The following is a 24,945-nucleotide window of genomic DNA, read 5'->3' on the forward strand; positions in this document are numbered from 1 at the left end:
TTTGAAGAAGAAAGAGCGTGTTTGATGCAAAAAAAAGGAAGTTTTCCTTTTAGAAGTGACACAATTGGTATCTGTGTCCCCCTACAGGTCCAGGGGCTGTGGTGGTGCAATTTCCCCTTACTGTTGTCCCATGAATGCATCAATTTACTGCAATAGCACACCGCCATCTTGTGGTTAAAGTGCAAAATGCAGCCACCTTTAATGCTATTGGAGTACAAAATATAAATCTAAAAGTAAACATGTAATATATTGCAGGTTACCAATTCTTAGATGTGATGGCTGCTATTGTTTTTTTTTTTTTTTTCATCTGGTGATCCAGCCAGCAAGTCTGTTTTTTGTTTTTTCTAAATACAAGTTCTCCAGCTGTATCGGTTTACAGGGATGAAACAAACCATTTTAAGAGGGTGCTTATAATGATCAACTATTATTTATTCTTGTAAAACCTTTATCCTAAGCTGAAAAAACAGTTTGCTGCAACTGCTTATAAAGTATTACCTGGAGTTTGGCTTTAATTTGCTAGTCTATTTAAATGTGCTAGTACATCGAACACTCCTACCCTCCCCCCAGGCTGACAATGCTGCCCCCTGTGGTCCTTGATCCAGAGTGGGGGCGCTCTAATACATGAGGTATGTTACTGGCCAAATCACTAGGTGAAAACAGAAAAAAGGCCTAAAAAAAATAAAAAAAATGCGGCCGCCACATGTAATGATTGGTAAGCTGCAATATACAGTATTACATTTTTGGGTGTATTGCCAGTTTAAGGTGCGTTTTCAGCTTTGCAGTCAAATTTGAGAAACAATATGTTTGTTATGTGTTCCTATTCACGCAGCATACCGAAAAATAATTAAAATCAATAAAAAAAAAAAACCTTACCTTTTTAGTTTGTGGAGCAGGATTATACACCGGGCACCATAGGTGGTGTATATCGCTTTGAATAGATGGAAATATCAAGATAGGAGACTGACTTATAGTGTACCACCCAAGCCCTGAGATATTTAACACTTTGTTAGAGACAGACAACCCTGGACATGTGTGTATACACACACACACACACACACACACACACACACACACACATATATATAGATATAGATATGGTTGCCCCGATACCACTTTTTTTAAGACCGAGTACAAGTACTGATACTTTTTTTTTCAAGTATTCGATACCGATTCTTTTTTTTTCTTTTTTTATGTCATGTGACAGTTTTCAAAGCACAATACAGATTAGGTAAGACTGATAGGATTAGGTGGCACTGACAGATGGTGGGCACTGATGGCAGGCACTGGCAAGTGGCTGACACTGATGAGCGGCACTTATGGACATTAGGCACTGATAGGTGGCATTTATGAGCACCGATGGGCTGCCTGTGACGGCCCATCTTGATGCACCCTGCACTCGGCCGCATAAAAGCAGCAGCGGCCATCTTGTTACACCCAGCCTGAGCTGGCTTACTGCAGCCGAGTGCAGGGTGTACCAAGATGGGCGTCGAGATGTCCAACCGCCGACGTCGACACAGAGCATCACTTCCGCTGTTCCGCCTGCTGACTTCCGGTTGCGCCGGGTTGCTTTCGCGGGTATCGGATCTGGCATCGGGAGCATTTTTCTTAAGTAGTGATTAAATACCACCAAAAGAAAGCTCTATTTGTGTGAAAAAAATTGTAAACATTTTGTTTGGGTACAGTGTTGCATGATTGAGTAATTGGCATTCAAAGTGTGTGAGAGCGCTGAAAGCTGAAAATTGGTCTGGGCAGGAAGGGGGTATAAGTGCCCGGTATTGAAGTGGTTAAAGTGGAACTTCTCCATTTTGGGTGGAGCACCACTTTTTTAAAAAAGGTAAGCAGCAATTTTTATTTGTGATTGGGGACATATAACAAGTATAAAGTAGGTGCTATCCCAATTTGAATGCAAAAGTGGAAATACGTTTTATTGTATAATGTGTATTTATGTGTGCTCTGTAATGAAAGAATTATGGGGTCTGCTATTGCTGGCTTCTTTCTAGAAATACTTGTTACCTGGCCAAATCGGCATTATTTTTTGAGTCAGACAAGGATCACCTTTTAAATCTTTTTTTTTTTTTTTAAACAAACCAAATGAGAAAACTATATTGTATTTAATCACCCCTTTCACATACTCACTCCTCCTCTTCACTGTACGGATCACCTGGCTCCTTCGCTCATTTATTTTTACATTTTAAGAGCCAAACGAAAAGATGGAAGCTAGAAGTTAGACACTTTCCCAATCTAGAAAGCATTGTGAAAAGCAAAAAGTGGGATTTTTTTTTAATTTTAAAGAAGTATTGTGCCAGTTTTATCATTTTACACAAGCATCATAACAAACAGCTGAATGTCACATACATGGCCTGAGGAACACAGCTATGCCAAAATAATGGATGGAATATTTGTTTTTTAATACAACCATAATTCCAAAAAAGTAAAATCTACGGTGCATCCAGAAAGTGTTCACAGCCCTTCACTTTTTCCACATTCTGTTTTGTTACAGCCTTATTCCAAAATTGATTAAAGATTATTATTTTCCTCAAAACTCTACAAACAATACCCCATAATGACAAAGAAGTTTGTTTGAAATCTTTGGAAATTTATTAAGAATAAAAAATGAAGAAAAACTCCCATGTACATAAGTATTCACAGCCTTTGCTCAATACTTTGGTGAAGCCCCTTTGGCACCAATTACAGCCTCAAGTCTTTTTGAGTATGATGCTACAAGCTTGGCACACCTATTTTTGGGAAGTTTCTCCCATTCTCCTTTGCAGGACCTCTCAAACTCCATCAGGTTGGATGGGGAGCGTCGGTGCACAGCCATTTTCAGATTGCTCCAGAGATGTTCAATCGGGTTCAGGGCTCTTGCTGGGCCACTCATGGACATTCACAAAGTTGGCCCATAGCCACTCCTTGGTTATCTTGGCTGTGTGCTTAGGGTTGTCCTGTTGGAAGATAAACCTTCACCCCAGTCTCAGGTCCAGAGCACTCTTGAGTAGGTTTCATCAAGGATGTCTCTGTACATTGCTGCATTCATTTTTCTCTCAAACCTGACTAGTCTCTCAGTTCCTGCCGCTGAAAAACATCCCCAAGGCATGATGCTGCCACCACCATGCTTCACTGTAGGGATGGTATTGGCCAGGTGATAAGCAGTGCCTGGTTTCCTCCAGACATGACGCTTGCCATTCAGGAGAACGAGTTCAATCTTTGTTTCATCAGACCAGAGAATTTTGTTTCTTATGGTCTGAGAGTCCTTTAGGTGCCTTTTGGCAAATTCCAGGCGTTCTGTTATGTGCCATTTACTGAGAAGTGGCTTCCATTTGGCCACTTTACCATATAGACCTGATTGGTGGAGTGCTGCAGAGATGGTTGTGCTTCTGGAAGGTTCTACTGTCTTCACAGAGAAAAGCTGGAGCTCTGTCAGAGTGACCATCGAGTTCTTGGTCACCTCCCTGACTAAGTCCCTTCTCCAATCGCTCAGTTTGTCCAAGCGACCCGCTCTAGGAAGCGTCCTGGTGGTTCAAACTACTTCCATTTATGGATGATGGAAGCCACTGTGCTCATTGGGACCTTCAATGCTGCAGAATATTTTCTGTACCCTTCCCCAGATCTGTGCCTCCATACAATCCTGTCTGGGAGGTCTACAATCAATTCCTTGGACTTCATGGCTTGGTTTGTGCTCTGACATCCACTGTTAACTGTGGGACCTTATATAGACAGGTGTGTGTTTTTCCAAATCATGTCCAATCAACTGAATTTACTACAGGTGGACTCAATCAAGTTGTAGAAACATCTCAAGGATGATCAGTGGAAACAGGAGGCACCTGAGCTCAATTCGGAGTGTTGGCAAAGGAAGTGAATACTGTTGTAAATGTGATTTCTTTTTTGTTTTTTTATTTTAAATAAATTTGCAAAGATTTCAAACAAACTTCTTTGACGTTGTCATTATGGGGTATTGTTTGTAGAATTTTGAGGAAAATAATGAATTTAATCCATTTCAGAATAAGGCTGTAACATAACAAAATGTGGAAGCGCTGTGAATACTTTCCGGATGCACTGTACATAAACACAGAATGCAAGGATTTGCAAGTCTCATGAACCCGTATTTTATTCACAGTAGAAAATAGAAAATGTTTAAACTGGGAAAATGTACCTTTTTTAATATAAAAAAAAATGGTAATTTTGAAATTGATGGCGGCAACACGTCTCAAAGTTGAGTAGGACAACAAAAGACTGGCAAAGTACAACCCCAATTCCAAAAAAGTTGAGACAGGGTCATGGTGTAGCATCCCCTCTTTTAAAGCGGTAGTAAAGTCCAATATTTATCTTTTCTTTTATGGGCCCCATGCGGGTATATGCCATAATGTAGTATGCACTGCATATTAGCACATTATGGAAGACTTGCCTGTCAAAGAAGCCCTCCAGCGCTGTAGTGTGTTAAATCCGGTGGGTCCCAGGTGCTTCCATCTTCACCTGGTCTTCTTTCCGGGTTCTCCATCTTCAACCGCTGGAATGGCTGTGCACACATGCATGACTCACATTGCCGCGGCACAGATCTGGCCGGAAGTGTACACTGAGCTGCGCTTGCGTGGCTCAATATACATGATGGTTGACAGGCAGCTGGAAGCTTTTATGACAGAAGAGACCAAGGTCTCTTCTGTCGCTAGTCTGTCAGCAATTTTTCAGAAACAAGGCTTTGCTACCACTTTGACAACACTCTGTAAACATCTGGGAACTGAGGAGACCAGTTGCTGGAGTTTTTGGGAGAGGAATGTTGTCCCATTTTTGCCTGAGCATACGCTGCTCTAAAACCTGGATATACTGTACCTATCCGCATTAATGGTGCCTTTCCAGATGTGCAAGCTGCCCATTCTATACGCACTAATGCTCCCCCATACCATCAAAGATGCAGGCTTTTGAACTGAGCCAGAAGGTCCCGCTCCTCTTTAGTTTCGGAGGATGCGGCGCCCATGGTTGCCAAAAAGAATGTCAACTTTCAATCAGTCTGACCACAGAACAGTTTTCCACTTTGCAACAGACCATTTTAAATGGGCTTTGGCCCAGAGAAGACAGCAATGTTTTTGGATTATGTTCAGATATGGCTTCTTCTTTCCATGATAGAGCTTTGCCTTGTATGTTTGGACAACACGGTGAACTGTGTTCAGACAGTGATTTTTGGAAGCATCTCTGAGCCCATGCAGTGATGTCCATCACAGAATGATGCCTGGTTTTTATGCAGAGCCGTCTTTGGGCTCATGTATCACAGGCATCCAATATTGGGTTTCAGCCTTGTCCCTTGTGCACTGAGATTTCCCCACATTCTTGGAAACTTTTGATGATTATATATATCATCTATATCATCTACTATATATATATATATATATATATATATATATATATATATATATATATATATATATATATATAGTCTTTGCAATTTTATGTTGAAGAACATTATTTTAAAATTGTTCAATTTTTAGTCCCAGCTTTTCACAGATTGGTGTACCTTTGTCCATTTTTACTTCTGAGACACTCTGGCTCACTAAGATGCTATTTTTATACCCAACCATGTTACTGGTCTGCCATCAATTTCAAAATGACCTGATTTTTCTCTTAAAATTTCTCAGTTTAAACATTTGATTTTTTTTTTTCTGTTGTCGATAAAATATCGGTTTATGACATTTGCAAATCATTGTATTATGATTGTATGTAGATTTTACACAACGTCCCAGCCTTTTGGAATTGGGGATTATATTTATTTTCCCTAAAATTCATTGTAATGAATGCCCAGTGCCAGCTGATTTTTCCATAATGAGTCTGAATATGAAAAATTGCAATAATAAATATTGTAACCTTTTCAACATGCAAATACCCATTCTGCTGTATAAGATTACATTGTGCACTGTCAGCCTCCAGCTGGGACAATGTTTCCTCCCAGAAGTCCACAGACGCATGTAGGAGAAGGGGGCACACTAATTGTAGTGCCATCTACAGACAGTTGTAACTCAAGTGAGCTGTTCCTTATTGCAGCATTTTGGCAATACATCCTTAGACTTGCCAAGTCTCAGCCGTTGTGAGGTCTGGGTAACTACATGATATGGTCGAAGGTTTATGGACACCTGACCATCACTTCTATATGAGCTTGTTGGACATGTGATTTCTAGAACCATGGACATCAGTATGGAGTTGCCCCCCCTCTTTGCAGCCTCCATGCATCTTGGAAGGCTTTCCACAAGATTTTGGAGTGTGGCTGTTGGAATTTCTACTTATTCAGCCAAGAAAACACTTGTAAGGTCAGGTACTGTTGAATGAGAAGATCTGGCTCACAATCAGCATTTCAATACATTTTAGGACTGGGTTCACATTTGAGCAAGCAACGGCTCACAGCAAGAGTCCAATGAGTCCGTTCACCGTTTCAGGTCCGATTTCAGCCCGGAGCCGATGTGGAGATATGTGAACCGGCTACATAGAGAGCAAGTCACAATCTCCTGCTGAATCTCCAATTCGCACAAGTGTGAACCCAGCCTAATGGTGTCCAGTAGGGTTGTTGTTGAGATCTAAAAAGACCACTTGAGTTCCTCCACACCAGACTCATCAAACCATGTCTTTATGGAGCTGGCTTTGTACACGGGGCACAGTCATGCTGGGACATACAAGGGCCTTCTTCAAACTTTTACTACAAGTTTGAAAGGGAATAATTTTTTAAAACATCTTTGTATGCTGTAGCCTTAACAGGAAACACGTGACCTCAGTAATTTGAGGGGTGTATACACATTTGACCATATAGTCAATCCGGTAGAGGAAACCACAATATATTACACAGGTACATCAAGTATATCTTTTAAATAAAACAAAAATAAAACTTCTGTATTATGCATTTGGTCAGGTATCTTTTACATTAACTAGTACAGTAATAAACTTATTTCCATATAGAATTTCTGGATTGCTATTACTACAAAAGTGGAATCTCCCTCACAAGCAAATGTGAATGAAAAAAAAAAAAAATGAAGCTCATATTTCCTTAACAGCCACCAAGTCCCCCTTTCGGGTTGGTAGCAGTGGTGACTGGTCCATAAGTAAGGGATGCAGGGGTGCTGTCCCCCTTATCTCCATGCAGGTCGCCGGATGCATAGATTTTTTTTTTTTGAAGCACATGATTAGAGCCTGAGGCTCTAATTGGCTTCAAAAAGGTTGGGCTTAGGGCGCAGTGCTCTGCACCCCAAGCCCACTTACTTGTGACGTCAGCGAATCAACGTTCGCAGTTGTCTTCCTGTTTCTCCTCCTGGCCAATCAGGACAGGCAGCAGGTCTAAAGACCGTATTGGCCGGGAGGAGAAGCCGGGAAAGCCGCCTATGACTCGGAGGGGGGGGAGGGTGATTACAGACCTGATGGAGGGGGGGTCCCTATCAGCATCAGAGAGGCCCTATAGATCAGGGGTCCCCATCAGAGTGCCCCATAGATCAGGTGTCCCCATCAGAGGGCCCCATAGATCAGGTGTCCCCATCAGAATGCCCATCCTTAAATTTCAGTTGGGAACTATCACAATGCATCTGTAGATAGGTAAAGACCATATATGTAAACAGTGTACCTGTTGGATAAGTCCCTGTAGGCAGGCAGGGGGCGGGGGTGGGAGCTTGAAGACATGTGCTGCAGGGGACAGGAGCTGGGTGGTGCAGACGGGACCCACACTTGGTCTGGGTCTGGGCCGTGGTCTGCTATTTAGTGAAGAGAATCCTATTGGTCTCCAAAGGCACTACATCTTTTTTTTTTTTTTTTTTTCATCTGAAGGCTTAGTGTTTATTACATGTGGGAGTTTTGAGGATCACCAAATGGTACCGAACTGTCTCTCATCCATGTGCCTTCCTGTATCTTGTCTCATCTCTCCCCCACCTTGTGGAGCTGCTGTGTGTGTGTTTCTGTCTCGCCTACACGTCCTGTCTCTCCGTCCTCAGGATTATGAAAGCAAACTCCTGGCCCTTCAGAAGCAAGTGGAGACCCGTTCACTGACTGCAGAGACCACCGAGGAAGAGGATGAGGAGGAAGAGGAAGGTAAACATCTGTCACAACCCTGGTTACATAGGAACATGTCTGATTGTATGTAGTTATCTTGCATACAGCATATGATACATCCTCTTAAAATTTACTATATCATCAGCCTTTGGTGCTTAGACTAAAGCTGCCCATACACATACAGAAGTTCAGTCAATTCCTGCTTAAACTGACTGAAATTCGTTTTGTGGGGGCCCTGTTGGCACCAACCGGCTTGACAAAAGTTGACTTTCGTAGAATCAGCTAGGTGGGAAAATTCTCTGCCAATCAGCTACTGCATCCAATCAGATGCAGCCACTGTCCAGGTGTCACCTGTTGATGGCTGTCGGAATACAATTATAGGAATTGGAAATTTATCATGGATGGGTGGAATCGCAAGATTTCTTTTGCTCATGTATTGGCATTAAAGTGCACATGATGACCTGTACACATAAAAAGAGGAACATATACAGTATATAGCAGAGATATGCAATTAGCAAACCTCCAGCTGTTGCAGAACTACAAGTCCCATGAGGCATAGCAAGACGCTGACAGCCACAAACATGACACCCAGAGGCAGAGGCATGATGGGACTTGTAGTTTTGCAACAGCTGGAGGTCCGCTAATTGCATATTCCTGGTATATAATCTTTGGAAACTTTGATAATGATTCATTTGCTGATAAAGGCTTTAATATTTTTCCTCTTTTGTCTGTAAAATATACCATTAAAAGCATCTGTTCAAAAAGTGAAAAAGCTATCTCTGTGGGGTACAGGAACCTTTCCCTCTGTTATGAAGAAGGGGAAAGGGGCTGCTGTTCTTTAAAATGTTACTAAAGGCACATTTTTTAAATGAAAATAATAAGTTATACTCCCCTGCTCTGTGCAATGGTATTGCACAGAGCTGCCCCAGACCTCCTCTTATGGGTTCCCCTGCTGGTGATCTTGGCTTCTCTTTTCCATGTGCCCCCATTGCAAGCTGCTTTCTATGAGGACACACAATGCGTGTTCGCTCCAGAGTTGTATGTGTCTAACGGAGCTGCGATCCATAGACACACACATCGCTGCTTGGCCCCATCCCCCACTTTTTCCTCATATCGTTTGATTGACAGTGGCTCAGAGTCCCTGTGTGAAGAGAAAGAGAGCAGCGAAGAGATGTAGCCGTGCACAATGCTGGATCAATTGAGGTAAGTATTTTGGGAGGTGGGGGAGGGCAGCAAGATGTAAAATTTATAAAAGTATAACTAAAGGCAATACTGTTCTTTAGCTTTGGATAGAGTGGAGAGGGGTTAGAACACCTGTCAGTTTTTACTGCTGTCTGTTTCCCCATTAGGGAGATACACCCTCTTTATTTGTCCTGTTTACCATTATCATTGAAAGTAAAAATTAAAATAAAATCCCAAATGTTGGGTTGTCCCCAGAAAAGTAATAGAAGGGGGGGAGGTCTTCCGATGAGGTCACTAGTTCTGGTGACCTGGGGGTCCCTAAGGAATTCCCTTAATTTGCAGGGATTTCCTCTCACTTGTTTGGCTATGGAACAGGAAGTGAAAGGAAATCTCTGCTTTTTTTTTTTTTTTTTTTTTTTTTTTTTTTACACCATCTAACAGTGGTTATAACCCCCACTTACACTATCCAAAAAAAAAAATAAAAAAAAAAAAAGGTTTGCCTATAGTTCTACTTTAAGGTAAAACACATTTTAACTTTATGCCACTTTAATTTTGTCCTGGGTTGATATAACGCTGCTTCACCTTGCTATAGTATAGTTGGAGAGCATTGTCACCCTAGGACAGGAAGTGTGTTACTGGCAGGATCACTGGGTGAAAATAAAGGAGAAAAAGCCAAAAAAAATAATGCAGCCACCACAGCACATGCACAAATACCTGTTGATCTGCCAGAAAGCTTTTACTCTGATAACTTCCTGTGGCCTCTGCCTGTTCTACATCTCTTCTGTTACATTGTTCCCAGCTGTCACTGTGAAGTACAGAACCCCTTCCCTCTGTTATGAAGAAGGGAAGAGGGAAAGGTGTTCTTTAGATCTGTCTTAGGGTGACAACATTGCTTCTCCACAGATATAGTATGGTGAGCGGGCATTGTCACCTTAAAGCAGGAAGTGTATTTTTGGCAGGATCGCCAGGTAAAACTGAAGGTAAGAAACCGGCTGCCTACTTGTGACGTTTTACAGCTCCAACTTCTGTGCAGGTCTCTGTTAAGTGCAAATACTAAGTGACAGAATCCACTCATTCTGTGTAATGGAGCTCCGTTATTTATAAGAGCATTGTATGCCCGGTGTACCTGATGCTAGTGTCCAGTCCAGATATGTGCCCTAAGATGTGTGCCAATGCTGATAATAGGTTTCCCATCTCTTTCCATTTCAGTGCCCTGGACACAGCATGAGTATGATCTGGCAGAGTGGGCATTTAAGAAATGGAAACACCATCAGTTCACATCTTTAAGGGATCTGCTGTGGGGAAATGCCATCTACCTGAAAGAAGCCAACGCCATTAGCGTGGAGCTGAAGAAGAAGGTAACAAACTGCTCTGATTCCAGTTAGTTGCTGTGGGCCATGTCCTATTGCTCGTGGGGTTTGGATGGCATTTAGTTTAAAGCTGAATTCCAGGAATTCAGCCCTTTTGTAAAAAATTAAGATACACTATGAGTTAAGTCCAGCGAGGTACATGACACCTCCTGGGCTTAGCTCTGTTATTTATATCCGACAGCTTTATAGTACTCCTGGAAGACGCTATCATTGTAGTTCTGGGAGAGCAATGCTGATCCTTCTGAGCTATGCATCTTTAACAGGAAAGTCACTGCTGCTGTTGTTCCTGCCCCTTCCCATCTCCTGTCCATTCACAGAAGAACACATTCACCAAATACAAAGGCTTCTCTGAATGGGAAGCAGAGGGCAAATCTGCTTTGTGCGCCCTTCTCTCTTGCAGCCTGAGTATCTTATTCCTGGCAGAGCAGTAAACCTGTCGGATATAAATAATAGAGAAAAGCCCAGGAAATGTCATGCAGCTGCTTGGACCTAACTCATAGTGTGCTTTAACTTTTTACAAAGTGACTGAATTTTCTGGAATTCATCTTTAAATTTGAACCCCAGCCAGGAGGAATACGATCTTATTACTAGCTTACCCAAAAACGCTCTTCCTTTCTTGGATTTTCTACAAGTTCTTCTACTCTTAGGAGGTCACATATGCCACCTGTATTGTGTCCTGTATTATTGTATTCTCCCTATTCTCCCTGGTCTTATTTCTTCTTCCTCCAGTAATGGCCCACCAACAACCATTGATTGGTAGCTATGCTAAAAACTGTTTTCTAGTTAGCATAGCGCTTTCCCTCATAGGCCGTCCATTCCCATGGAACCATGGCAAATATAGACCTATTTGCCTCTACGAAGCATGTGAGATATGATGTGTGCCACCTGCTTGGATTCCCTCCCAGGCGCAGTAACATCTTTCTGAAGGAGTCAATGATGTCACACAAGTGAAAAACCTTTATAAATCGAAAAGTAGGGCATTGTTTTATAAAACATTTAAAAGCAATATTATTGTGCATTGAGAAAGGAGCTAATGGTCGAAAGTGGCCAGGATTCTGGAGTTCAGGTTTATCTGGGCATAGCAGGTCAAATGGGTGGTCACTGGAACATAAGCTCCAGTTTCGTCAGTTAAATTGGCTTGTAGGGGGAATGGTCAGCTGTTTTAAATCAGTATTCCAGTACAGGCTTTGTTTGTAACCCCTTTTTGTAAGAGAAGGTTGGCTATCTTGCTCTCTACTTCCACAGGTCCAGTTTCAGTTTGTGCTGCTGACGGACACACTTTATTCCCCTCTACCTCCGGAACTGCTTCCGCCTGAAGCTGAAAAACTTGCAGAGGACCAACCCTTCCCACGCACCGTGGTTGCTGTGGAGGTGCAGGACCTGAAAAATGGGGCTACCCACTACTGGTCAATGGAGAAACTTCGGTAAGTCTACTTGTATGGTGAGTCAGCTGTACTTACCTCCTATATTTCCCATGCCCAACACTGGGGCTAATGATAATTGTAGATCATAGTTAAGCCTCATACACACGGTCGGACTTTGTACAAACTTTTCCGTGGACTTTTGTACAAAGGGCGTGGTCCACAAGTTTGTATTGCATACACACGGTCAGACTTTTTGACAACAAACACGAACGTAGTGACGTCACAACGTACTGACGCCACTTCAAAAGAGGACGTTCAATGACTCCAGCGCCACCTTTGGTCAACTTCTGTATTGTAGTCTGATCTTTTGCATTGGTTCTGAGCATGCGTGTTTGTACCTTGTACAAAAGTCCGATGCTTTTGCGTACACACGGTCGGACTTTGCTCCATCGGACTTTTGTTGCCAGAAAGTTTGTCCGTTCGCACAGCCAACAAAAGTCCGATGAAAACAGAAAAAGTTTGTCCGATGGAGCGTACACACAGTCGGATGTTGCTCCAAAACAGCTAATTTGCATGTTTGTTGTCAAAAAGTCCGACCGTGTGTACGGGCCTTTAGACTGTTTCACCCAGTGTAGTGAGGAAGAATCTACACTGTGTGTACAATTATTAGACAAGTTGTATTTTTGAGAATGAATTTCATTATTGAACAAATACAGTGCTCTCGGTCAATCCAAAGTGTTAAAGTGGAAGATCAGTCGAAAATTACATTTTTTTTCTTATATGCAAAATATATTTATCTTTGGCGTTATTCATTTTCTGTATAGCTGATTGCCAAGCTTAGAAAGTCTAATCAAAGCCAAACAATCAGGTTCTTCCTGTTCTTCAGGGACAACCTTACTTCCTTATTTCTGAATTCTGCATGGAGGCCGCTCACTTCCTGAAAACGTTGTCCTCTGATACACGCCCCCACCCCCATCCCGCCTCTCTTTTTTTAGACAGACGTGCCTAGGCCTGCCCAGTCCCACCCCCATCCCTCTTCTTCACAGATCTCCTCCTGTCTTCATAGCCTCGTTTTGAGTAGCAGTTTCTCCTGAGAGAGGGGGAGGGGGAGGGCAGGCATTGGAAGTACAGGGGAACCTTGAATTACGAGCATTATCCGTTCCAGGAGAATGCTTGTAATCCAAAGCACTCGCATACCAAAGCGAGCATCCCCATAGAAGTCAATGGAAACAAAGATAATTCGTTCCACATTGACATCTATTGCATGCAACACCGCATGTGGCCAAAGGTGGGGGGGGGGGGGGGCACCAGAGAGACTCGTTAACGCTCTAGCAAAAAAACTGTTTTTAACTTGTAAACACATCTCAAAAAGAGGCTCATTCCTTAAGTGGTTAAAGTGTGTCTTCTAAAAACTGGCAGTAGGTTTTGGAGTTGCTTTTGAGTCCATCTTCAATCCAGAAAGGTCCAACTAGCTCATCTTTAATAATACCAGCCCATACCAGTACCCCCCCCCCCACCCCTTGCTGGCTCCTTTAGTGGAAGAAGAGCTTTGTGCCCATTACTGATCCAGCCACATGCCCGTCCATCTGGTCCATCAAGAGTCACTCTCATAGCATCAGCACTAGACGAACTCAACGACTGGATCCACCCATGTGCTAGTAAATTGTGGGGCAAAATAGAATACTAATCGCTACTACGCCCAAATCTACGATGGTGTCTGACGAGCACCCCCTTAGGATCACAACTACCGGCACTACCACCTACCATGAAAACATCAGCCATAGCATGGAAAATTTTGGCCCAAACTAGTTATACCTACCCTAACACCCCACCGATACCAATCCCGATTGAATCTCTCCACCACATATCACAAGACCTATCATTGTCCAAATGGTCCTGCGAGGGAGTCAAATCAATTCAAGATTTATTCCAAAACTCCAGGCCAAAATCCTTCCCTCTTCTACAACGCAAATTTAATCTACCAAATACGGACCTTTTCACATATATTAGAGTAAAGCACTGCCTTGACAAAGTACATCTACCACTATATACAATACATCCAATAGCAATTCTTAACTAATCCGTCTCCAAACGCAAAAGGGATTTCTCTGTTCTATAATGTTTTACACCAAAAACGCAGGTTCACTAAGGCGCCTCCCCATATACACTGGGAGACTGACTTAGAATAAAAATACACAGAATACCAATGGCAACAAGCACTGCAAACAATCTGCTGCAGCAACTAAATCCTCTGCCTTATGGGAACTCGCTCAAAAACTGTCCCTCAGATGGTACTTAACCCCATCAGAACTGGCTCGTTCAGTAAAAATTCCCCAAACTTATGTTGGAGATGCAATTCAACTAAAGGTGACATACTGCCACATATTTTGGCAGTGTAGCCATCTCAAAAATTACTGGAGAACTATTTTCAGAGTTCTAACGGACATTACAACACATCCCTTTGACACCTGACTTGGCGATTTTAAACCTGAATATAGATTCCCTACCACAGCCCTTCAGACATGTAACGGCACACATCCTACTAGCTGCAAGAGTATAACATGGCTATGGAAATCAGATAAAGTTCCCTCAGTGGAACACACACTCGAGCTGGTAAACATGCATCGGCCATGAATTAGCCATGGCTTCCATTGGAGACCGTCTAGCGAAAGAAAAAAGACTGTGGTTACCATGGGAACAATGGGCGGGTGCTGAAAAATTTCCGTGATGTACAATCACTTACACTTAGATTGGTCATGATATAGCACCGAGTCCATATGGAATATTTGCGTATTTAAACATTCTAAGGATAGGAGTACTTTGTAAAGACACAAAACATACCTTGGTTACACACGTATCACCAAGTTTAACTCTTCCCCCCAGGAGACAAAAGAGGTCCCAGTGGGGGTCCCTTGGGGGAGTAAGTACCACTACTCCATGGTAACCATTTAACTACACCAGATGTTTAAGTTGTAGTAACACAACTTATATAACATATTTCTATGTATTGACGTGTACACACTACGTTGTACAACATTTTACAATGCACACATTGTATTATTTTAAAATGCAATAAAAATCTATTGATGATAAGAGTCACTCTCATCTCATCAGTCCATAAAACCTTAAAAAAAAAATCTGTCTTCAGATATTTCTTGGCCCAGTCTTAACGTTTCAACTTATGTGTCTTGTTCAGTGGTGGTCGGGTTTCAGCCTTACTTACCTTGGCCATGTATCTGAGCACTGAACACCCTTGTACTTCTGGGCACTCCAGGTAGGTTGCAGTTCTGGAATAGGACAGCACTGGAGGATAATGGGTTCCTGGTAGCCTCACGTTTGATTCTTAAATTTTTGGCAGTTAAAGTATTGCTAAACCCAGGACCCTGCATTCACTATATCTGGTCTCCCACAGTACACATGGAACAGCAATTATTTTAGTAACTACAAACTGCTAAATACCTTTTCTCGCCAGCAGTTAGAGCAGTCCTGTGACTTCTATTAGTGTCTGGTTAAAGCTTGTGACAGGAGTTTTCATTCTGCACTGACTGTCCTGTCAGGATGCAGGACGCCTGACCCTCTATCTGGACAGTGCTTATTGGCCCTGTGCTAATCACATGCACCCTCCTAAGGGAAAAAAAAAACTCTCTTGCAATTCACACCAAACTGAGCATGTGCAGCTTGTCCCTTGGCTCTGTATTATCAGGAAATATATTGGGGACAGTGGAAGGAGGAGAGGATCAGAGGAGACAGTTCAAACAACTTTTTTACCTAATTAGGATTAACCCCTTGGGTTCCGCAGCGAGTATAACAAGCGTTCTTTACTGCATATACAGACTGATTTTGTGGGTTTATTAACACTTTAATTTGCATAATTTTTTTCTCAACAGGTAAAAGAAGCTGCCTAGTAAATATGTGTTTTCAATGAATAATTGCGCTAATATTAACCTACTAATATTGCACAGTTTACCACCAAATTAAGTGAATAATTATGAACCTATAGTGAATCATATAAAATACAAGAAATATATAAAATCCCTTCTGTGTACTGGTAACAATAGAGCAAACTTTTGCCACAGGTAAAAGAATATCACATTCCGCTGTGTACAAACCAAAGTCTCTGCCAATAAATTCACATATGTGGGACTAGATAATCAAGCCTTAATGAGTCTTCTGAGTAACAGATGGTTCATTCAGAGATTTCACTGCTAATTCCAATGGATGAACTTCCAACTTTCAGCAGGCTTCCATAACATAAACAAGCAAGACCATTGGCATAACAAAGTGATCCCTATTTAGTTAGGGTGAACCTCACTCACGCTTCCTCGCAGGATAGATCGCATATGAAATGATCAGTTGCATAGAGCATAACGCTGGGATCTCCTCATACGCTGACAGTGCACACAAAACACTGCTGGTAACGTCACAGGCTCCTCCTCCCGACTAATTGTGTCACTGGACACATGACTTTTTCAAGGGCCTAGTAATTATGCACACATTGGTGTTGATCTCCTTATGCCACACCCTCCCTCATTACACAAATACACATCACCTGATATATTTAAATCCAATAAGCATTGAAGTGTATACAGCTTGGAGTTGGACAATATGCATAAAAATGATGATTTGGTCAAAATACCCACTTGTCACAAAAATTGTGCACACAGTTCTTAATTCAGGCATCGTTCATTCCACGCTGATGCATATTGTGACCTTCTTTTTATCCCACCAGGCTGAGGTTGGATCAAATGCGAGAGATGTACGACCGGGCAGGAGAAATGGCCTCCAATGTGCAGGATGAAACTGACACTGTAATAAATGGCGGTGACCCGTTTTACGATCGTTTCCACTGGTTCAAGCTTGTTGGCAGGTAGGTTTTGTTTCCCCTGTTGAAAATCTTGAAGGCATTGATATTTTCTATAGATACTTTTTTGCACCACTCTGCAATGTCATTGTAAGAATTAACCACGATAAAAGTGTTGAAGTGCGCAAAAAGATTGTACAGTACTGGAAATAATTATTCATACCGAGTTTTCGAGTATTAAATTTGTTTTACTTTTTTTTTTTTTTCCCTTCATATTTTTCTTGCTCAAGTGTTCATATTTATGGATATAGAAGTGGGATAGCCATCTTGTTCACTGGAAGGGAATGCAAATGATATAAAGCTGAGGATTCTATAATGACATTGGTTTCCAGGGATTCTCTAGTGAATATTTAATTCTTGTGCTCGTGGTCAGGTCAGGGATACCTTAAAACCCAACTGTTTTTTTTTTTTTTTGCTGCTGTCTTTACACCATTGGGAAGATTTAACTTTACTTCCTGTTCTGAAGACAAACCAGAAAGTGAGAGGAAATGTTTCCAAAGGAGGGGAAATCCCCTTTTTAGATAGTTCTCACCTAAACAAGAACCCCATTGGATGATTTCTCCTCTATACTTGTTTCAGTGAGAACTCCAACATTTTGTATTTTCCCTCACTTTTAAACCAAGGGACTGTGATCATCAAATCAAATTGAGTTTTTATCCAAAACTAAGGCTGCTTTCACACTGGGGCAGGGGTGCGTTAGCGGTAAAGCGCCGCTAGTTTTAGCAGTGTTTTACCATAGTTTTAGCTGCGCTTATCGCCCCCCTAAGGGCAAAGCTTTTAACCCCCGCTAGCGGCCAAAGAAAGAGTTAAAAGCGCCCATGTTGCGGCGCTGTCGAAACACTTTGCAGGCACTTCGGCAGCGCTGCCTATTCATTTCAATGGGCAGGACATTTGGGGGTGGTGTATACAGTGTATGCTCCTGCACCACCCCAAAGATGCAAGACTTTTTTTCCCCGTCCTGCAAGCGCACTGTGCCAGTGTGAAAGCACTCAGCTTTTACACTGGGAGGGAAAAGGGGCACTTTTCAGGTGCTATTTTTAGTACCAAAACACCTGAAAAACCGCCCCAGTGTGAAAGTGCTCTAAAGGAAAAACATTTCTTTAAAGATACACTTTAAATAAAGCTGACCATTGTATGTGAATCTAGTAATACATTTTAGCCTTTGTTATTTATTTGCTTTATTTAAAGTGGTTGTAAACCCGTACATATTCCCAGTGAAGTGACTGGCCTCAGATGATACACAGAGATTAAAAAAATAAGTTGTTCCTGTTTATCTATAGCCGTATTTCCACTACATCCATTCAAAGTGCTTAATTTAAACAGGCTTTCTCAGCTCTAAAAGGAAGGGGGCGGAGAGCTAAAGTTAAAGCCGAGTTCCACACGTAAGTTTATTAAAAGGCAGCATCTACAAAAAGTGTAGCAGCTGACTTTAAAATAAACACTCACCTGTCCTAAGGTCCAGCGACGTGGCTGCCCGAAGCCACACTCCTCTCCCCAGCCTCTCCGCAGCGCTGCCATTGCCAGTGTGGGCACCAGGCCGTGACAGCTTGCAGCTTCACAGCTGGTTGCACACTGTGCAGTCGCGTTGTGCTCTCTTATTGGCCAGGCAATCTTCTCGGACCTGTGACCTGTCCCAGAAGATTGCAGAGAGGGAGGGGAAGAGGAGGAGTCGCCTGGGCGCCAAGGCGACGGAAGCAGGAAGTGGGACAGGAAGTACCTGTCAAAACTAGGTACCCACTTCCCGCCCAAAAAAATGACGTGCCAAATGTGGCATGTAAGGGGGCGAGGAGTGCTTAAAACAGAATTTCTGCTTTTGGTTGGAACTCTGATTTAAATCAGTGAGGAGAATTATGAGAGCTGATTGGAGGGAAGGCACGTACCTCCCTTCACACAGGAACAAAGCTGAGGCTGTCAGTCTGCTGGAGCTCCCTTTCCTGTCACCATTTTTCCTTTGGTGTCAGGAAAATTTTAAGTGACTCATGCTGTTAGTAGAGGAAGGAGACAGTGGACAGAATTGACAATTAGTGTTCTGGATTGAGACAAGTACACACTATAGAGGGGATATGCTTTGTTCATATTTCATATCTGAGGTTTACAACCACTTTAGCAGTCTAAATGCAGTGAATATGAAGTTCAGTGAATATGAAGTTGGAGCACGTCTTACAATATTAGTTAAAAAAAAAATGCAATTTAGGGGGTTCCCTGGGTCACTACACATAAAATATAAGTGAATGTGGAGAAAATGTATTTTTAAAAATGTTTATTTTTGCACCCTGCTATGCCTGGCCTCCTAGTATCCTCTTTAATTTTGTTAGCCGCTGATCCTTCCCCCCCTTAGAGCACCTACACACTGGCACTTAGGATTCAGTTCCCATATGTTATTGTCACTGGATCTACCAGGTGTTCCCTTAGATCCTGCTGAGATCATGTATGTCTATGGCATTTGGCATGCACATTATATATTAAAGTGATCTTGATCTGGACTAAAATAATTCTAAGGTAACCGTGCTAAAGGTCATCAGGTTGTGATCCCTCCATGTACCTGTTTTAGTCTTCCAACTCATCCCTTTAGAAACCCCTTCCGATCCTTGGCCCAGTCTACAGATGGGTACTTTACTGTAGCCCAAGTAGCATACAGTGCCCTGAAAAATTATTCATACCCCTTGAAATCTTCCACATTTTGTCATGTTACAGCCAAAAATTGTAATTTGTTTTATTGGGATTTTATGTGATAGTCCAACACACAGTGGCACATAATTGTGAAGTAGAAAGAAAATGATAAATGGTTTTCAACTTTTTTTTTTTTACAAATAAACGTGTTTAAAGTGTGTTGTGCATTTGTATTCAGCTCCCTTTAATCTGATATCTCTAACTAGAATCTAGTGGAACCAATTGCCTTTAGAAGTTACCTAAATAGAGTCCACCTCTGTAATTTAATCTTGGTATAAATACATCTATTCTGTGAACCCCTCAGAGAACCTTGGTGAACAAACAGCATCATGAAGGTCAAGGAACACACCAGACAGGTCAGGGATAAAGTTGTGGAGAAGTTTAAAACAGGGTTAGGTTATAAAAAAAAAAGAAAATAATCCAAGCTTTGAACATCTCACGGAGCTCTGTTTAATCCATCATCCGCAAATGTAAAGAGTATGGCACAACTGCAAACCTACCAAGACATGGCCGTCCACCTAAACCGACAGGCTGGGCAAGGAGAGCATTCATCAGAGAGGCAGCCAAGAGGTCCATGGTGACTCTGGAGGAGCTGCAGAGATCCACATCTCAGGTGGGAGAATCTGTCCACAGGACAACTATTAGTCGTGCTCTCCACAAATCTGCCCTTTATGGAAGAGTGGCAAGAAGAAAGACATTGTTGAAAGAAAGCCACAAGAAGTTCAGTTTGCAGTTTGTGAGAAGCCATGTGGGGGACACAGAAAACATGTGGAAGAAGGTGATCTGGTCAGATGAGATCAAAATTTAACTTTTTGGCCTAAAAGCAAAACGCTATGTGTGGCGGAAAACTAACACTGCACATCATCCTGAACACATGGTGGTGGCAAGATCATGTGGTGGGGATGCTTTTCTTCAGCACGGACAGGAAACTGGTCAGAGTTGATGGGAAGATGGATGGAGCCAAATACAGGACAATCTTAGAAGTAAACGTGTGGAGTCTGCAAAAGACTTGAGACTGGGGCGGAGGTTCACCTTCCATCAGGACAACAACCCGAAACATACAGCCAGAGCTACAATGGAATGGTTTAGATCAAAGAATATTCATGTGTTAGAACGGCCCAGTCACAGTCCAGACCTAAATCCAATTGAGAGTCTGTGACAAGACTTGAAAATTGCTGTAAACATGACGCTCTTCATCATCCAATCTGACAGAGCTTGAGATATTTTGCAAAGAAGAATGGGCAAAAATGTCCCTCTCTAGATTTGTAAAGCTGGTAGAGGCATCCCCAAAAAGACTTGCAGCTGTAATTGCAGCGAAAGGCGGTTCTACAAAGTAGGGGGCTGAATACAAATGTACGCCACACTTTTCACATATTTATTCATAAAAAATGTTGAAAACTATTTATCGTTTTCCTTCCATTTCACAATTATGTGCCACTTCTTGTTGGTCTATCACATAAAATCCCAATAAAATACATTTACAATTTTGGTTATAACATGACAAAATGTGGGAAATTGCAAGGGGTGTGAATACTTTCTCAAGGCACTGTAATACCTGCCACCAAGATCTACTCTCCATCATTCAACTGTTGAAACCAAATGTTTACTGGGCATTCAAGGCTCCGGCATTTAACAGTTAGTTAAAGCTGGGGGGGGGGGGGGGGGTAAAGCTTGATGGCTTAATCCTGACTTTTACAGAAATTAGGACTTTTTATAAAGCCTGGGCCAGTTTGTTTTTGCCTAGATTAGATTAATTTTATAGTGGAATTCCAGTCATACCCTAACTAAGCCTAAATCTAATACCGCCCCCATTCCAAGACTCTTCTATCTATCCTATCTATAAAGAAAATTTGCCTATACTTAGCCATTCTGAAGCCGCTCTGGTCAAGTCACATGATCGGCTTCTAGTGCCTGCTTCAGTGTAGAAGAGGGGCAGCCGACAACGACTGCCCTGTAATGGCAGGCCTGTGGGTGACGTCATTGCAGCCGTTGTCACTGCCTCTCCTTTACGCTAAAGCTGACCATGTGACCAAACCGGAGTGGCTTCAGGATAGGTAAGTATAGTATATCTTCTCTTTTACAGGGTAGATTAAATAGTCTTAGAATGGGGGTGGGAGTAGATGTAGGCTTAGTTGGGGTTTGATTGGAATACCACTTTAGGGGAAATGAGCTTTAATATAGAGTTTAATGAGATTACAGGTATATAATTTACTTTTTCAATGCGTTATAGGGTACATTGAGCAGTTCATATCATTCTCTGACCCATAGGAACTTATATCCCAATATCCCTTTTCACAACTAATACAGATCCATACATGCACACACTCATAGACTAGAGTGGTGACCATGGGTTGCAGCCTGGAGCTTTGGCGTCTGTACCCTGAGTGCCAGTCTGTGCCTTTCTCAGTTTTGCATGGCACTTATTTTATTTTTTTCTCAGTTTTGCTGGTAAATTATTTGGAGTGTACCCTACTCCTCCTTGTGTAACTCAGGGTTGTGATAACAAATCTTCCATTACAACTGTTCAGTTCACCCATATTCCACGGCTGCGTCAACGAGCGGCTGGCAGACCGCACCCCATCCCCCACCTTTTCAACAGCGGACTCAGACATCACAGAGCTGGCCGATGAACAGCAGGACCAAATGGACGATTTCGATGACGAGCCTTCTGTGGACGACACTAGCTCAGATGTCGGCAATGAGGAAGGATCGGATCTGTTCAGCGATGGGCAGGACCCGTTTTACGACCGCTCTGCTTGGTTCATTTTAGTAGGAAGGTTGGTGAGGTTGTGCGAGGAAAGGGCGAGGAAGGACAAGCTCCCGACAGAACCCCAAAACGATAATAATGAGAATGTCTGGTAGTCTTTTAGCTGCTTTTAAGCATACAAGATTTTACGGGCCATGTGTCCTGGTACATCTTCAGAGTCTTTTCTCCAGTGCAACCACATAGGTCTTACTCACCTTTCATTACAATTCGCAAGCATATCTAACTGCTCATTTAAAATATATAAGCAGAGAGAATCTTCAGTGAAAACTGGATGTCAATATAATCAGTAGACCATAAATAGATGCAACTGAAGTTCTTTGCATATACTTTTCCTGTAAAAGTTCAGCTTGTCCCACCAGCCGTACTTCCCTGTTTGTTCTTAATGTGATGGGCAGCCTTGTTGGCCATATCTTTTTTTCCTTTTCAGAACTAACACTAGGCCTTGTTTATCAAATTATTTTGTAGGGAAAACTGTCTACGTTGCCCGCAACATTTTATCAAGGCTTCCATTCAGTCTCCCAGTGCAGTATGGTGGGGAGCTTGGATGGCTTCCATTCAGTCTCACAGTATGGTGGGAAGCTTGGATGGCTTCTATTCAGTCTCCCAGTGCACTATGGTGGAAAGCTTGGTTGGGTTCCATGCAGTCTCCCAATGCAGTATGGTGGGGAGCTTGGATGGCTTCCATTCAGTCTCCCAGTGCAGTATGGTGGAAAGCTTGGTTGGCTTCCTTGCAGTCTCCCATTGCAATATCAAAACCTATGAGCTGCGCTGTAAAAAACTCTACATAAAAAATATCTCAGAATGCCAATGAATCTAGTGAAATAGATAAATCAGAGCATGCAATAAAATGACATAAGCCAATAATTAAGTGACTTAATCATGATTAGACCTAGTACATAAATAATAAAGTCCTGGAACAACCCGTTAAAAAATTAAAGTCCACCAATAATTAAATCCTTAGTGATCTGTTAATCGTGACATCACACCAGAAGCACCCGAGAACAGTGATGAATTCCAAAGAAAAGATCCTCCACCTCTAATCACTATTTAATAAATTTAAATAAATTATTTGTGTGAGAGTTACACTATGGAGGCTCTTCTATCTTTTACATGGGGGAGGAATACTACCTAGGATATCCTGATATTTCGCTACCACCTGGGATTTTGCAGTGGGGACTACCCTCTTGACTCTCAAAGTGAACCCCTGGTTGGAAAAGAATTGCAGGCTGTTGTAGATCTCCCTAAAAAGAAATCTCAGAATCTGGTAAGTGGCAGAGTGATTAGAGGTTGAGGATCTTTTCTTTGGAATTCATCACTGTTCTCGGGTGCTTCTGGTGTGATGTCACGATTAACAGATCACTAAGGATTTCATTTTTGGTGGACTTTCATTTTTTAACTGGTTGTTCCAGGACTTTATTATTTATGTACTAGGTCTAATCATTAAGTCACTTAATTATTGGCTTATGTCATTTTATTGCATGCTCTGATTTATCTATTTCACTAGATTCATTGGCATTCTGAGATATTTTTTATGTAGAGTTTTTTACAGCGCAGCTAATAGGTTTTGGAATTGTTTTGGTGTGGGTATCTCACATTTTTTTGGTTGCAGCAGTTAATTATTATTTGTTAAAATATTTTCGAGGACAGCACAGTATTACCCTTTTCTTATTCCCATTGCAGTATGGTGGGTAGCTTGGATGGCTTCCATTCAGTCTCCCAATGCAATATGGTGAGGAGCTTGGATGGCTTCCATTCAGTCTCGCGGTATGGTGGGAAGCTTGGATGGCTTCCATTCAGTCTCCCAGTGCAGTATGGTGGAAAGCTTGGTTGGCTTCCTTGCAGTCTCCCATTGCAGTATGGTGGGTAACTTGGATGGCTTCCATGCAGTCTCCTATTCCAGTATGGTGGGAAGCTTGGATGCTTCCATTCAGTCTCCCAATGCAGTATGGTGGGGAGCTTGGATATAATGATTATTGAGGCCTGTTGTATCTTAACCTTAGATTGTCAGTGAGGGGAATGAGAACAGAAGACTGCTGAAGGTATGAATTGTAGGTACCTGAAGGTACACATGCCTGCAACAGCCTCCCAAACAATACTGCCATGGGCAAATCACAGGTGCTTGGTTAGTTTCCCATCTGGTGCCTTTGTAAACTCCACTCATACAAAGGCACAATCCCTGTTTGGTGACATCCCCACTTCCTAGTGAACCTACACAAGCTACCTTATTATTAAATTTGGTTTAGCATACAAGATGTCCACTTCTTGTAAATGCATTAGGTGACTAAATGGAACTGGTTACCTATAACCTCAAGCGTGTTCCTCTACTGCAGCTTTTCTCAACTTTTTTTACCCTGGACAAACCTTTGACATTTTTTTAAGGTCTTATTTTACAGTAAAAAGTAAGCAGTTGAAAGTAAGAATATGATATATCGAGAATATTTGGCACTCAGAGCTGAATATTTGCCGACACCCCTTTTCTCTATACAATTTGTAAAAAATAATAATGGCCAGGAGAGAAACACAGACTGTGAAAACTGTAGTGTCCCCTTTTACTTGTTTGTTCAGTGATGAAATGTCCCCTTAAAATAGTGATCATTGGAGAATTTCTTTATTACATTGGTGATCAGTGAAGAAATGCTCTCTTAGCCCTTGTACACACGGTCGGACATTCCGACAACAAAATCCATCGGATTTTGTCCGACAGATTTTGTCCGAAACTGGTGT

The 24,945-nt window shown here is 42.1% G+C and overlaps 1 protein-coding gene across 12 annotated transcripts in view; it reads left to right on the forward strand.

The window, feature by feature from the left end:
- Nucleotides 1-24,945, forward strand: part of KIF1B (kinesin family member 1B) — a 280,308-nt gene that overhangs the window by 202,666 nt on the left and 52,697 nt on the right. For 7 of the 12 annotated variants that reach the window (XM_077458165.1, XM_077458166.1, XM_077458168.1 and 4 more), the window contains 5 exons: nt 7,950-8,046; nt 10,399-10,547; nt 11,805-11,983; nt 16,653-16,790; nt 21,983-22,231. In XM_077458165.1, the coding sequence (XP_077314291.1) occupies nt 7,950-8,046; nt 10,399-10,547; nt 11,805-11,983; nt 16,653-16,790; nt 21,983-22,231 (812 nt within the window). The remainder of the gene's footprint in view (nt 1-7,949; nt 8,047-10,398; nt 10,548-11,804; nt 11,984-16,652; nt 16,791-21,982; nt 22,232-24,945) is intronic. The other 5 variants (XM_077458172.1, XM_077458176.1, XM_077458177.1 and 2 more) reach the window with 1 other exon arrangement.

This window comes from Lithobates pipiens, unplaced genomic scaffold (genome assembly GCF_037356315.1).
Source record: "Lithobates pipiens isolate NorthernLeopardFrog02 unplaced genomic scaffold, aLitPip1_a1.2 Scaffold_27, whole genome shotgun sequence".
Lineage (NCBI taxonomy): Eukaryota > Metazoa > Chordata > Amphibia > Anura > Ranidae > Lithobates > Lithobates pipiens.